At 42.8% G+C, this 15,125-nt stretch overlaps 1 protein-coding gene across 5 annotated transcripts in view; it reads left to right on the top strand.

Moving 5' to 3' along the window:
- The window catches only part of CERT1 (ceramide transporter 1), a 121,882-nt gene that overhangs the window by 4,159 nt on the left and 102,598 nt on the right, over window positions 1-15,125 (top strand). For all 5 annotated transcript variants that reach the window (XR_001792585.3, XM_051838665.2, XM_017339031.3 and 2 more), the window contains exon 2: window positions 220-354. Coding sequence is in view for 4 of the 5 variants with exons in the window: in XM_051838665.2 (XP_051694625.1) it covers window positions 220-354 (135 nt within the window). In the remaining variant the exon portion in view is untranslated. The remainder of the gene's footprint in view (window positions 1-219; window positions 355-15,125) is intronic.

Below are 15,125 nucleotides of genomic sequence, written 5' to 3'. Positions count from 1 at the left end.
GACGAAAATGTTGTGGGTTTTTTTTTAATCTATTTATAATATTGTACATTATATAATCTTGAAAAATCTCAACTTTTCACTTTTTATAATCTTCTATTTGTGATTATGATTATGATTTTCACATTTTACTTTTGAAGCTAGATTGCTATTTCAAGAAGTTTGATTTTATAGAATACTGACATTGTCTTCCTCTTACCTCCCTCTTTCTTCCCCTCTCAGTGGACAAACTACATCCATGGGTGGCAGGATCGTTGGGTGGTCTTGAAAAACAACACTCTGAGTTACTACAAATCTGAAGATGAGACAGAGTATGGATGCAGGGGATCCATCTGTCTCAGCAAGGCTGTCATTTCGGTGAGTCGATGGGCGTTCCTGAGCATCAGCTCCATCCCAGGGCTGTTCTAGGTATTAGAGGTGCATTTGTGGACCACACTCTGATACTTTGTCCATCAAGTTATTGTAGAATGCTGATTACTGTAGAGTATCATTTTGTGTAGTCACATAATGTCATCAATAATATTATTGGTATGTCAAGTCAGATATACCAGACCTTTAGAACAAAATGTGGTGTTTTTTTGTTTGTTTGTTTGTTTTTTTGCTGAGATTGGGACAGTTAGTTGGTAGGTTATTGAGAAAGTTAAAGCAGGAAAATTAAAGAAATAAAACATATAAAAAAAAGTCCTGAAAAAGTTCATGTATTATAAAAGTTATGCATGGATTTTAAAAATGCATTGCATCAGTCTTTTAATTTCATTTTTCCACAGCCTTTGAAGTACTCTTATTTAATAAAGGGTAAAAAAAAAGGTGCTGGCAATGACAGGACAGCTAGCTAATGTTTTAGTTAAAATTTGATAATGACTTTGCTAAAACAAAAGTGCTGCTTTTACTAACCCATTCAAAGATAAATCAAAATTATCTTGTGATAGAATTTATACTGCTTATAGAAGTAAAAGCTTTGGATTTCTGTTGCTATCTAAATCTGACTTAAGGAAAACCTTAACAGTATTTTTCCATCATTTTTCACACATTCTACCCTCCTTGTATATTCAGAGTTTGAAAACAAAGCTTAATTCATTGTCATGTTGGAAGAACATAGAGGGATTGTTTGAAAGGCAGAATAATAAAACTTGCTACTCTGTGTTCTTAGAGGCAGTTTTAAAGAACTGTTTGAACATAAAGCCACGGTATTTATCTTGACTGGTATGTGGTACATTGTACTGTGTTTTAAGTTTGTATCTTGTTTAATCTTTTGGATGTTTCATTTTTCTTTCTTTCGTGTGGGGGCAAAAGAATTGCTGGAAATATGCCTGAAGACCCTGAAGGGCCTTGCCTTGACCCTTCTGCCCGTGTTGTCAGATGTGTGTTAATTGCAGTGCTTGACTTTTTGAAAATAGCATGTTCTTGATTGATATGATAATGTGGTAGAAATGAAATTGTATTGTTTCCTAGAGTACTCTAGTAGTTTCTGTAGATTTAAATTTAACCTATCTTCTATTACAGATCGTAATATTAGTGTTACTTGGGGGAAAAGATTTTTAATTGTGCCTGCCTTGGGAAAAAACACTGCTAGTTCATCCTAGAACTTTGGTTGTGGTACAGAGAGAAATGGGTAGAAACAATGTGGGTACTTTGGAAGGGGAGATTTCCAAGTGACCTATTCACTGGGCTGAGTAATGGCAGAAAGAGTAAAAAGAGGAATGAGGCAGTAGAATTTGAGTGGTAGTCTTAGATAACAGTGAAACAGATGATAGAGGAGACACCCATATTGTGTTATGAACTTCAGCTTTCAGTCTTCTTGCTCTGAGGGTTCATGGGCTACATGTTACATGTTTGAAGAAAATTACATGGTGTAACTGAATACAGGGAACATCTCAGGATAAAGAGTGCAAGTTCAATATGTACTTTTTTTTTTTTTAAGATTATTTATTTGAACGAGTTACAGAGAGAAAGAGAGAGAGTGAGAGAGATTGTCCATCTGCTGTTTCACTCCCTAGATGGCCACAGCAGCCAGGGTTGGACCAACACGAAGCCAGGAGCTTCATCTGGGTCTCCCACATTGGTGCAGGGGCCCAAGCACTTGACCCATCTGCTGCTGCTTTTCCCAGGCCACTGATAGGGAGCTGGATCATAAGTGGAGCAGCTGGGATACAAACCGATGCTGGTATGGCAGGTGGCTGCTTTACCTGCTGCACCACAACACTGGCATAAGTAGTAAACGTAGGGGTGGACATTTGGAACCAGCTGTTAAGTTGCTTTGTGGGTTGCCTGCATCCTATGTTGGGGTGAGTGGTTCTTGACTTGGCAACTCCATATTTGATCTAACTTCCTGCCAATATTCACCCTGGGAGGCAGTAGGTGATGAGTCAGGCCCTTGGGTCCTTGGCACCCACGTGGAGGACCCAGATTATTTCAGGCTCCTGACTTTGGCCTGGCCCAGCCATGGCTTTTGTGGCGTGAGTAGTGGGTAGAATATTTCTCTGTCTGTCTGTCTCTTGCAATCTCTCTCTCTCCCTGCCTTTAAAATAAAATGAAAGAAATAAAAACTTGTAAAGTATATAATAACCGTTACTCTTTGTGAAATATTTTTTCCTTAAATATGGGCCTTTTAAAAAATGTAGCCTGTTACCTAGGTGACTTCATCTCTGATGATAAAGTGTATGTAATGGTGAATTTGTTCCTGTAGCATCCTGATGAAATTGATAGTATTCATATGTGAAGAAATCTGGGCTTGAGGAGTTGTGTCTTTACTGTAAACCTGTCATTACTAAATGTTTAGTGGACTTAATTTCTGAGCCTTTTTTTCTGATAGAGCTTGAATCATTGATAAATTGGTTTACTTTAGTTAATAATTAAATCTTATAAAAATCATATTCTTTATGTGATAACAAATTGGATGAAATAATTTTAAACTTCAGAGTATTTCCTGGGAAATGTATTCTTTAATGGAAGTGAGATAGGTGGATGAGAAGAAAAATAGCACTCCTTCACTTTGTCTTTGTTGGGGGGGGGAAGAGCTATCTATACATGGAGTAAACGCAGAAAGAAAGGTGAATTTCCAATTCCCTACATGAAGGGTTTTTTTTTTTTTTTCTAAGATTTATTTATTTACTTGAGGCAGATTTACAGACAGAGAGAAGGAGAGACAGAGAAAAGTCTTTGATCTGCTGGTTCACTCCTCAAATGGCCACAATGGCCAGAGCTGGGCTGATTTGGAACCAGGAGCTTCTTCCGGGTCTCCCATGGAACTGCAGGGGCCCAAGCACTGGGGCCATCCTCTGCTGCTTTCACAGGCCATCAGCAGGGAGCTGGATAGAAAGTGGAGCAGCTGAGACTCGAGCCCATACAGGATGTCGGTGCTGCAGGTGCCGAACCTACTACACCACAGTGCTGGAGCCCCACTTTAGTTTTAATAGTTACTTAGGACTCAGCTCTTGGTACAAAACTTGCCCTATAGTAGATGCTCAGAATATATTGTAATTTAGTGAAATGCAAGTGCTGATGAAGTATTTAAGTTTTTAAAAATTCTGCTTTAAAAATCAAATGCACGGGGCTGGCACCGTGGCTCACTTGGTTAATCGTCTGCCTGCAGCACCGGCATCCCATATGGACGCCGGTTCTTGTCCCAGTTGCTCCTCTTCCAGTCCAGCTCTCTGCTTGGCCTGGGAGGGCAGTGGAGGATGGCCCAGGTGCTTGGGCCCCTGCACCCGCATGGGAGACCAGCAGGAAGTGTCTGGCTCCTGGCTTTGGATTGGCGTAGCTCCAGCCATGGCGGCCATTTGGGGAGTGAACCAACAGAAAGAAGACTTTTCTCTCTGTCTCTCACTGTCTGTAACTCTACCTGTCAAATAAAAACAAACAAAAATCAAATGCACATGATAAAAAATGTAATTCATGACATTAAATTTTTTTAAAAGTAAATGCTTCTTTTTATTTTTATTCTTCCACTCAGGAAACATCCAAAGGTAAATTGCTGATCCCTCTTTGTATATAAGCATTTATTTGTTTATGTCTAGAATCATTTGAGAGTATATGAGTATACTAAACCTATTATTCTCCCCTTGTTTTCTTTCAGTGCATCTTAGGTATTAATTACTACATTCTGTTTAGTTGTGTCTTATTTATTTGCCCCTTCCCTGTTCTTGGCATTTAGATAAAGTCTTAATTTTGTTTTATTCCAAACATTATTGGAACAAACATGTGCACTTTAAAATCTATGTTTAATTACTGTCAAATGCCCTTTCAGAAGAGTGCCACTTCTTCCTACCAGTAATGTGTGTCTCTCCCTATCCTCTCAAGTATTAATGAAGCTGAGTTTGACAAATGTTAGAATATGTATCACAGTTTTAGATAAAACAGCATCTCGTTATTTTAGACTGTGTTTTGTCCATGAAGCTGAGGAGCTACCTGCATGCTAACACGCGGAGATAACACATGTGTGTTTCCTTTCCCTCCCAGTTGCTGGTTTATCTTTTTTTTCGGAGATAACACATGTGTGTTTCCTTTCCCTCCCAGTTGCTGGTTTATCTTTTTTTTCGGAGATAACACATGTGTGTTTCCTTTCCCTCCCAGTTGCTGGTTTATCTTTTTTTTTTTTTTCTCATTGATTTGTAGAAATTCTTTATATAATTAGCCATTAGTTACATTTGTAGCAAGTGTTCTCTCCCATGTTATCTGTTTGTATATTTACTCTTGTTTAATGATCCGGCTTTAGGCCTCATGGACAGTTTAATGTTTGTATCCTTTTCGCGATCTTCTCCTTTCTGGCTTCTGTGTGAGATAAGTGTTTCCCTTGAAAAAACTGCACTTCTGTACAGATGCAGCTGTATTTTCACTCACTCTTTATGTTGAATTTTTTTTTTTTTTTTTTTTGACAGGCAGAATGGACAGTGAGAGAAAGAGACAGAGAGAAAGGTCTTCCTTTGCCGTTGGTTCACCCTCCAATGGCCGCCGCGGCCAGTGCGCTGCGCTGATCCGATGGCAGGAGCCAGGAGCCAGGTGCTTTTCCTGGTCTCCCATGGGGTGCAGGGCCCAAGCACCTGGGCCATCCTCCACTGCACTCCCTGGCCACAGCAGAGAGCTGGCCTGGAAGAGGGGCAACTGGGACAGAATCCGGCGCCCCAACCGGGACTAGAACCCGGTGTGCCGGCGCCGCTAGGCGGAGGATTAGCCTAGATGTTGTCATTTAAGGAATGATACAGCATGTAGCTTTTTGTATTTTTCTGCATGACTGACCTTTTGTCTTAGTATAATTAATTGAATAACTTATCTTTTCCCCACTGGTTTAGAATAGCATATTTTTACTACATTTTTACATTTTCATGTGCATTTGAAGTTGTTTTAGAATCCTCTGTTTATTTGGCTTGCTTATTCCTTCTTTTTCTGTACCATACTTAAAATTACATTGCTAATATTTTATCAACTAGTATCTTAAACTGTGAATCATCTGTTTGTAAAGGTAAAAGAAGTGATTTGTTTGTACTTCACTGAAATTAAAAGATGTTTAATGACACAGGTAGGTAGGGAATTTTTGGTGTAATAGAAATAGTGGTGTCTGTAAAGTTAGTTTGCCTGAGTTCTGTAGGCCCAGGTCTTACTTAACTTTGGCATCTGCCTTTGTGTACTTGATAACTCATGGTACTTTTTTTTTTTGACAGGCAGAGTGGACAGTGAGAGAGACAGAGAGAAAGGTCTTCCTTTTCCATTGGTTCACCCTCCAATGGCTGCTGCGGCCGGCGCGCTGCGGCCAGAGCACCACGCTGATCCAATGGCAGGAGCCAGGTGCTTCTCCTGGTCTCCCATGGGGTGCAGGGCCCAAGGACTTGGGCCATCCTCCACTGCACTCCCTGGCCACAGCAGAGAGCTGGCCTGGAAGAGGGGCAACCGGGACAGAATCCAGCGCCCTGACCAGGACTAGAACCCGGTATGCCGGCACCGCAAGGCGGAGGATTAGCCTAGTGAGCCGCAGCGCTGGCCTCATGGTACTTTTTAAATGGCCAAATGACTGGAATTCCTTTTATTATTGTTTGGTTATTAGGGAGATTTTCACCAAATTTGGGTTTTAATATTTTTTAAAAAAGATATTTAAAATTCTTACTGCAGGGTTTAAAAAAGCAACCAGGCCGGCACCGCGGCTCAATAGGCTAATCCTCCACCTGTGGCGCCGGCACACTGGGTTCTAGTCCCAGTTGGGGCGCCGGATTCTGTCCCGGTTGCCCCTCTTCCAGGCCAACTCTCTGCTGTGGCCAGGGAGTGCAGTGGAGGATGGCCCAAGTGCTTGGGTCCTGCACCCGCATGGGAGACCAGGAGAAGCACCTGGTTCCTGGCTTCGGATCAGCGTGGTGCGCCGGCCACAGTGGCCATTGAAGGATGAACAATGGCAAGTGGAAGACCTTTCTCTCTGTCTCTCTCTCTCTCACTGTCCATTCTGCCTGTCAAAAAAAAAAAAAAAAAAAAAAAAGCAACCAGATAGCTCCTAGGTAAGTAAGAGTTGCCAAAGAATCTGAGAGAACCTGGCACAATTGGAGAAGCCAGTGGAGCTGTAGAAGCAGTAAAAGTAAGTGTTCAGAATTAAAGAGATCAGTAAAAATGTCTGAAGTACCAAATGAAGAGTAGTCAGTATCAAAAGACTTTGAATATGCAGTTGTAAAATAAGAAAATATGCTGCGGAAGTTATAGTCAGCAAATTGGATAGAACCAAGGATAATTATTGCCATAAATAGTCATTATAGAAGGAACTCCAGGTTTGTGAGAAGTCCAGAAAGCAGACTTTTTATCTGGTGTGTAGTTTTGCTATATTGAACTGAAGGAAAGTATATGCAGAAGTAAAAACAAAGATAACATACGACTTGATAATTCTTCAGATTCAGGACCATTTGCCAGTGAGTTTTTAAAGAAATTACAGTCTTACTGTGCTAAGATTTTTGCCTTCAAAAACTAAATAACTGCTAAACAATTCATTTGTAAATAAATAATACCTTGCATCTTTTTGTAACTTGATTATAACTTTAGTAATCTAACTCAGATAACACAAATGTAGCAGAAAATGTTTAAGATACTGAAAGATAATAATTACAAAATGTATTTGTTTGTCACAGATAACAAAACAAACTCGCACCAACTGGGTGACTTAAAAAAACAGAAGTCTGTTGTCTCCCCATGCCAGTGTGGGCAGGGTTGGTTCCCTCTGTCGGCTGTTGGGGAGAACCTGTTGGACACTCTCATGGTTTGCTGCTGCTTGTTGGTACTCCTCAGCTGGCACCTGCATTACTGCAGTCTCTGCCTTCATGTTAGTGTCACATTGTGAGTTTCTGTGCAGATTTTCTCTTCTTATAAAGCAACAATTTTATTAGTTACTGGCCCACCCTGTTCAGTGTGACCTCCTCCTGCCCAGTTATCTGCAATGACCCTGTTTCCAAATAAGGTCATATTCTGAGGTATTAGAAGTTAGGACTTGGACATGCAAATTTGGGGGGAAAACAATCCAGCCCATAGCACAGAGTATCACTTAAGACTAGAACCTCTTCATTCACATCTGGTAGTTCCTTTGCACATGCCACTGGCCATAGGAAAGTTACATAGATCGTGCATTTGATTTTGTGTGGACTGGGAGGAACATAACTTAAATATTTACAAAGCAACTCGGGATTTGAAATTCACTATTAATGCCTTCAGTTGAATCTCTAGTAAATGTGGTCTGTATTGCAGTGTTGAAGTCTCCTTAAAGCTTACATGTGAACTTCAAGATACACTTGCTTGGGTTAGTTGGTAAGAGGCTTGTTTTCTTTTATTGGAATGTTCTTTTCTTTTCTCATTTGAAAGGCAGAGAGACCGAGACAGACACAGATAGAAATCTTCCATCTTCAGGATTACTCCCCAAATGCCCAAAGCAACTGAGGTTGGATCTGGCCCTGGCCAAAGCCAGGAGCCTGGAACTCAGTCCAGATCTCTCACAGGGGTAGTGGAGACCAAGTACTTGGTCAGTCGCCTGCTGCCTCCCAGGATGCACATAAGCAGGTAGAAAACCAGAATCGGAAGTGGGGCCAGGACTGAAACAGAGACACTGATGATGGAATGCATGAGCTCTAAGTAGTCTCTATGCCAAATACCTGTTCCAAGTCTTGTTTTCCTTTTTTTAAAGATTTATTTATTTATTTATTGGAGAGGCAGAGGCAGAGAGAGAGAGAGAAGTCTTCCATCTGCTGGTTCATTCCCCAATTGGCTGCAACAGCCAGAGCTGCACTGATCTGAAGCTAGGAACCAGGAGCTTCTTCTAGGTCTCTAACATGGTGCAGGGGCCCGAGGACTTGGGACAAGTTCTACCACTTTCCCAGGCCACAGCAGAGAGCTGGATGGGAAGACAAGCAGCCAGGACTCTAACCAGTGCCCTTTTGGGACGCCGGCACTGCAGGCGGTAGTTTTACCCGCTGTGCCACAACACAGGACCCCCTTTTCCGCTTCCCATTTTATTTTTATTTTTTATTTAGCATTTTATCTTAACATCCAAAGTACTTGAAATTACAACCATAGACAGATTAAGCAGTTTCTTTAAGCTTCAGTTTCCTGAACTGATTAAGTTTAGGAGATGAGATTTCAGTGTGCCATGATACATAGAAGAAATGGCATGAAAATCTCTTGTACAATTCTTGGAACGTGGGTGCGCTCAGATTTTTTTTGTTCTATAACATGTTTGAATTAGAAATGAAGCCTCCAGTTTTTAAAGAAAGAGATGGTAGCCAACCCTTGTATCAAAAGAGAACAGTGGTGCAGTTGACTCAGGAGAGCCAGGATACATGTGGCCTGTCATGTTTGAACAAATTTTCATGCAGTTCTTATAAGAAGTGCCCTTCCACCAAGTAATACTCTTTCTCCACCCAAATATGTACAATTCTTATACATGTTCTCTGCATAGTCTTTGTGCTCTTTATCATCTTATTGTTCTACTTTTTTTTTTTTTTTTTTTTTTTAGGTTTTTTATTTGAGAGGTAGAGTTAGAAAAAGAGAGGTCTTAACAACTGCTGGTTCACTCCCCAGGTGGCCGCAACGGCTGGAGCTGCGCCGATCCGAAGCCAGGAGCCGGGAGCTGCCTCCGGGTCTCCCACGTGGGTGCAGGGGCCCAAGGACTTAGGCCATCTTCTACTGCTGTCCCAGGCCATAGCAGAGAGCTGGATCAGAAGTGGAGCAACTGAGACTTGAATTGGTGCCCATGTGGGATTCTGGCGCCGCAGGCGGAGACTTAGCACACTACACCACAGCACCAGCCCTTCTACTGGTTTTTTATTTTCCAGATTTATTGGGGCACCCATTTAACCCAGCAGTTAATTGGCCACATCATGCATCACAATACCTGGGGTTGACTCCTTGCTCTGGCTCCTGATTCCAGCTTCCTGCTAATGTACACTCTGGGAAGCAGCAGTAGTGGCTGAGTAAGTAGTTTCCGGTCACCCATGTGGGAGACCTGGATTGAGTGCCTGGCTCTTGCTTTATCCCCAGCCAGGCAGGCATTTAGGTAATGAATTGGGAGATGGGAGTGTTCTTCAGCTCTCTACCTCTGTCACTGCCAAATAAATAAATAAATAAATAAAAAGCTTTTTAGAAAAAAAGAACCTGATTTATTGAGGTACAGTTATTGTTCAGTAATATTCACACTTCTTAAGTATATATCGTTCTTTGGGGCCGGTGCTGTGGCACAACGGGTTAACGCCCTGGCCTGCAGCACTGGCATCCCATATGGGTGCTGATTCAAGACCCGGCTGCTCCACTTCTGATCCAGCGCTCTGCTGTGGCCTGGGAAAGCCAGTGGAGGATGGCCCAAGTCCTTGGGCCCCTGCACCCACATGGGAGACCCGGAAGAAGCTCCTGGCTCCTGCTTCAGATCGGCGCTGCTCTGGCTGTTGGCAGCCAGTTGGGGAATAAACCATCAGATGGAAGACTTTTCTCTCTCTCTCTTTCTCTCTCTGCCTCTCCTCTCTGTGTAACTCGGGCTTTCAAATAAATATTTTTTTTAAAAAGTATATTTAGTTTTTACACATGTACTCATATAATCACACTACACCATGAGTGAAATAGCAGGTTGTATGATAAGTGTACATTTAACTTTATTTATTTATTTTTGACAGAGTGGACAGTGAGAGAGAGAGAAAAAGAGAAAGGTCTTCCTTTTCCATTGGTTCACCCCCCAATGGCTGCTGTGGCCAGCGCACCGCGCTGATCCGAAGCCAGGAGCCAGGTGCTTCCTCCTGGTCTCTATGCGGGTGCAGGGCCCAAGCACTTGGGCCATCCTCCACTGCCCTCCCGGGCCACAGCAGAGAGCTGGCCTGGAAGAGGGGCAGCCAGGACAGAATCCGGCACCCCGACCAGGACTAGACCCGGTGTGCCGGTGCCGCAGGTGGAGGATTAGCCTGTTGAGCTGTGGCGTTGGCCTATACATTTAATTTTATAAGAAACTTAGCAAGCTGTTCATCAGAGTATCAATACCATCTTTTAAAATTCTTCTATCAAATCTTATTTATTTGAAATACAGAAGGAGATACAGAGAGCACAGTCCCGTGTGCTGGTTTACTCCCTTGATGCCAACAACTTGTAGGATTTGAGCCAGGTCTCCCATGTGAGTAGCAGGAACCCAGTCACTTGAGCCATCGATGTTATCTCCCACAGTCTGCACTCGTCAGTGTGCAAGCTGCAGTGAGGAGCTGGGGCGGGCACTTGGCCCAGATACTCCGGTGTCATGGACTGTCTTGAGTGCTAGGCTAAATACCTGCTGCAACAGTTACATGTCACATTCCTGCTAACAGTTTATCAGCATTCCAGTCGTTCAGCATTTTTGTCAACACTTGGTATTGCCAAGTTTCTTGTTTTGTATCTTAACCATTCTAGTAGGTATACAGTGATAGTTAAGTGTGGGTTTTTTTTTTTAATATTTATTTTTATTTATTTGAAAGTTACAGAGAGAGGTAGAGACAGAGAGAGAGGTCTTCCATCCACTGATTCACTCCCCAGGTAGCCACAATGGCCAGAGCTGCGCCGATCTGAAGCCAGGAGCCAGGGGTTTTCTCCAGGTCTTCCACGTGGGTGCAGGGGCCCAAGGACTTGGGCCATCTACTACTGCTTTCCCAGGCCATAGCAGAGAGCTGGATCAGAAGAGGAGCAACCGGGTCTAGAACCGGCACCCATATGGGATGCTGGTGCTTCAGGCCAGGGCGTTAACCCACTGCACCACACCACCGTTCCCCCAGTGTGGTTTCAAATTGTATTTTTCTGGTGTTTAATGGTGTTGTGTATCTTTTCATCTGTTCTTTTTTCTTTGTTCTTTTTGTTCTTTTATATCTGTTCATTATTTGTATCTCTGGTGATATGTTCAAAGTATGTTCAACATGTTTTTGAACATATTTTTTTGGTGAGTATTGTCTCCCAGTGTAACAGACTTTTTTTTGTCATTATCACTGAAAAAAGTCAACTTATATTTAAGACATATTTTAATGTATACACTTTGTTTCTTAAGGAAGTGTTGAAAGCTATTTATTTCCCAATATAGTTTGCAAAACTATCAGAAATTTTAATACTCTGTTTTTTCTGGGATATATATTACAGAGGCAGATTTCTCACTTCTAAATTTTTTTTTATTTAGATCATAGTGGCATCCTGTAGTTTAATTAAAATGACAAAGCTTTATTTTTAAATTGCCAGCTGAACTCCTTGCTCATTGAAGTCACTAGGTAAACTTCTGTCATTGTTGGACTTTGCTGGGGAGAGAGGCAGTGCTGGAAAGACTTGGCCTTGATCAATCTTGCTTGAAGGAAGAAACTTGTGGTTGATAGAGCTGAGGGAGTCTTTTGGTCCCCAAGGCAGAGAATATATATTCTGCAGCAGTTACTTCTTTTAAAATTATACCCCCCCACCAGTGAGGACTCAGTACTTAAAAAATGAAAAAAAGATTGTGTATCAGTTGAGTACCAGGAACCAAGCAACTGAGAAGCCATGACCAGTTAAAGCTCCTCCAGCGGGTAAGATGTTGTCTTGAGGCTGGATAATCATTCCTGAAAACGTGCATGTAAACCCATCTCTTCTTGGGAAAGATGCATCTACTTTATCCCCGTCACCATAAATAGAACAGTAGAGAGATTAAAAATATTTTCAGCCCCAAGAGACAGGAGAAAAGGAGAGATGGCAACAGAAGATAGGTCTGTGGAAGCCAGAAAACAGTGTTAGTCTGAGCAACCTGAACTGTCCCTTGTGACAGCTGACAGCTAGATTTATGTTGTAATATATTAGACTTGAGCTGAGTTGGACACCTCCTGAAATGAGGCCTTAGGATAGAACATGTTGAAAATAAGGATGATGAAGTATCAATTTGAGAAGCAGTCGAATCCCCAGATGTTTTCTCCTTCCACTGTGGGCCTCTGTGAAGAGCGTAAAACAGTTGGTTTCTAGACTGCAAGGAGGAGGAGTAGGCATCAGATACAGTTGAAAATAAAAAATCCTACTAAACTCTTACATAGGAGGATTAATGCTGAGACCTCACTCCACCCTGTCTCCCCCCTGGTTCCAGATTGTCTCCCAAATGCTGACCAACAGGCTTTGAGCCCAGGGCAGGAAGTTGCATGGTCTTCTCCAGAGTTTGACATCTCAAGAGGAAAGACCTAGAGATAACAGCAGCAGAGCTTCCAACTCAGTTTTTCCTGGAGTGAAGTCCATCTTTCTAAACTTCTGTTCATAGTGATAAGGCTCCCACTCAGCTTTCCGGATTTCTGATTTTTTTTTTTTTAAAGCTGGTGGCTGTGCCCTTCTTGTCAGAGCTCCAGGTGAGCTTTTCTTTTCTTTTTTTAAAAAAAGATGTTTATTTTATTTTTTTTTTGACAGGCAGAGTGGACAGTGAGAGAGAGAGACAGAGAGAAAGGTCTTCCTTTGCCGTTGGTTCACCCTCCAATGGCCACCGTGGCCGGTGCGCTGCGGCCGGCCCACCGCGCTGATCCGATGGCAGGAGCCAGGAGCCAGGTGCTTTTCCTGGTCTCCCATGGGGTGCAGGGCCCAAGCACCTGGGCCATCCTCCACTGCACTCCCTGGCCACAGCAGAGGGCTGGCCTGGAAGAGGGGCAACCGGGACAGAATCCGGCGCCCCGACCGGGACTAGAACCCGGGGTGCCGGCGCCGCTAGGCGGAGGATTAGCCTAGTGAGCCGCGGCGCCGGCTATTTGTTTGAAAGGCAGAGTTAGAGGGAAGGAGAGAGAGGTGTCTTCCATCTGCTGGCTCACTACTCAAATTTCTACAGTGCCAGGGGTTGTCAGGCTATAGCCAGGGGCCCAGAATTCCATCTTTGTCTCCCACATGGCTGACAGAGGCCCAAGTTTCTTGGGCCGTTTTCTGCCTCTTTCCCCAGCACATTGGCGGGGAACTGGATCTGAAGTGAAGTAGCTGGAGCTCGTAACTTACACTTACATTTTGGATGCTGGCATTGCATCCATTGCACCAGGATGCCAGTCCCCAGTTTCCAACTTTTAAAAACAACCAGACAACGTCGGCAGTGTGACACAATAAGTTAAGCTGCTGCCTGTGACATCAGCATCCCTTGGAAGTGCTGGCCACTCTACTTCTCTTCCACCTCCATGCTAATGTGTCTGGCAATGCAGCAGAAAATGGGCAAAGGTCCTTGGGTCTCTGCCACCCATGTGGGAGACCTGAGTGGAGTTCTGGGTTCCTGCCTTTGGCCTGGACCAACTTGTGCCATTGCACCATTTGGAGAGTGAAATAGTGGATGGAAGTTCCCTGTCTGTCTCTGTCTCCCTTTCTCTGTAACTCTGCCTTAAAAATAACTGAGTCTACAAGCAAACAAAAAACAACCAAGGACTATCATTCATGTGAGGAAACTTTCCAAAATGAAATAGATCAAGAGGAGAAATATAAAATGAGGTCATGAATTATTCAGATATTCAATAAGAATAAAGAAGAACATTTCTCGGTATTTTTTTAATTTGAGAGAACAGTCCACAGAGAGAGCTTCCATCTGCTGTTCACTCCCTCGTGCCTGCAATTGCTGGGGCTGAGCTGGGACTGCAGCCAGAAGCCAGGAACTCAATCCAGGTCTCATGTGGGTGGCAGGAACCCCAGTACTGGAGCCATCACTGCTGCTTCCCAGGATTTGCGTTAACAGGAAGCTGGTATCAAGCAGTAGCAGTCGCGCTAAGGCGCTCTGACGTGGGATGCAGGTGTCTTAACTGGCCAAATGCCTGCCCCATTGCTATTTTTAAAGAATTAAGAGTGTTTAGATTCACAAAACCAAAAATAGTATATTATAAAAAGGAAGAAGATAAAAAAGAGCTTTTGAAAATTATAAATACAACAATGGTGAAAACTACTAGAAGAGTTAGAAGCTAGAATTACAGACATTTCTTAGAAAACAGAAAAGTTTTTTAAAGTTGATAAATAAAAAAGCTAAAAGTAGAGGAATGATCTAAGAGTTCTAATCTCTGAACACTGGGGCTTCGGAGAAAAACCTGAGCAGAAGGAATCATCAGTGAGGAATAAAGGACATGACCTTCTGTCCCAGGACCAGTGCATCAGGAAGCAGTGCAGCTTCTAGATGTTCAGCGTTTGAAGTTTGTGGAACTCAGCTGGGGTGTAGAAGAAGTCAGAGTTCTCTAGACTGAAAGTCCTTGAATTTTAATGTTTTTTGTTGCTTTAAATCTTGGTGGCCATGTTTGTGTTCAATTTGCCTATGTATTTAATTTCTTAAAAAAGGGAAACAAGTCTTCCAAAAAAAAAAAATAATAAAGGACATGAATTTTCAAAATTGAGAGAGCCAAAGAATACAGGTGTGTGTTCCAGCAGTTAAGATGCCCAAGCTCTACACTGGGTCATTTGGATTCGATTCCTGGCTGTGGCTCCCAGTTTCATTTTCTGCTAATGCAGACCCTGGGAGGCATCAGATGACGGTTCAAGGGATTGGGTGCCCTAGTCTGTTCCTGGCCATTCTCTGCATTTGGGGGAATGAACTAGCAGAGGAGAGATTGATCTTCCCCATCCTATCCCCCTCTACCTCTTCCTGCTCCTCTCCCTTCCCTTGACACCCTCCCTCCCCCTCTCTTTCAAATAAATACATAAATACATAAATAACTATAAATACATAAATAAAT

The sequence above is a fragment of the Oryctolagus cuniculus genome, chromosome 14 (assembly GCF_964237555.1).
Source record: "Oryctolagus cuniculus chromosome 14, mOryCun1.1, whole genome shotgun sequence".
In the NCBI taxonomy this organism is placed as follows: Eukaryota; Metazoa; Chordata; class Mammalia; order Lagomorpha; family Leporidae; genus Oryctolagus; species Oryctolagus cuniculus.
Note: the sequence above shows the minus strand (reverse complement) of the source record. Positions and strands in the feature narration are given on the sequence as shown.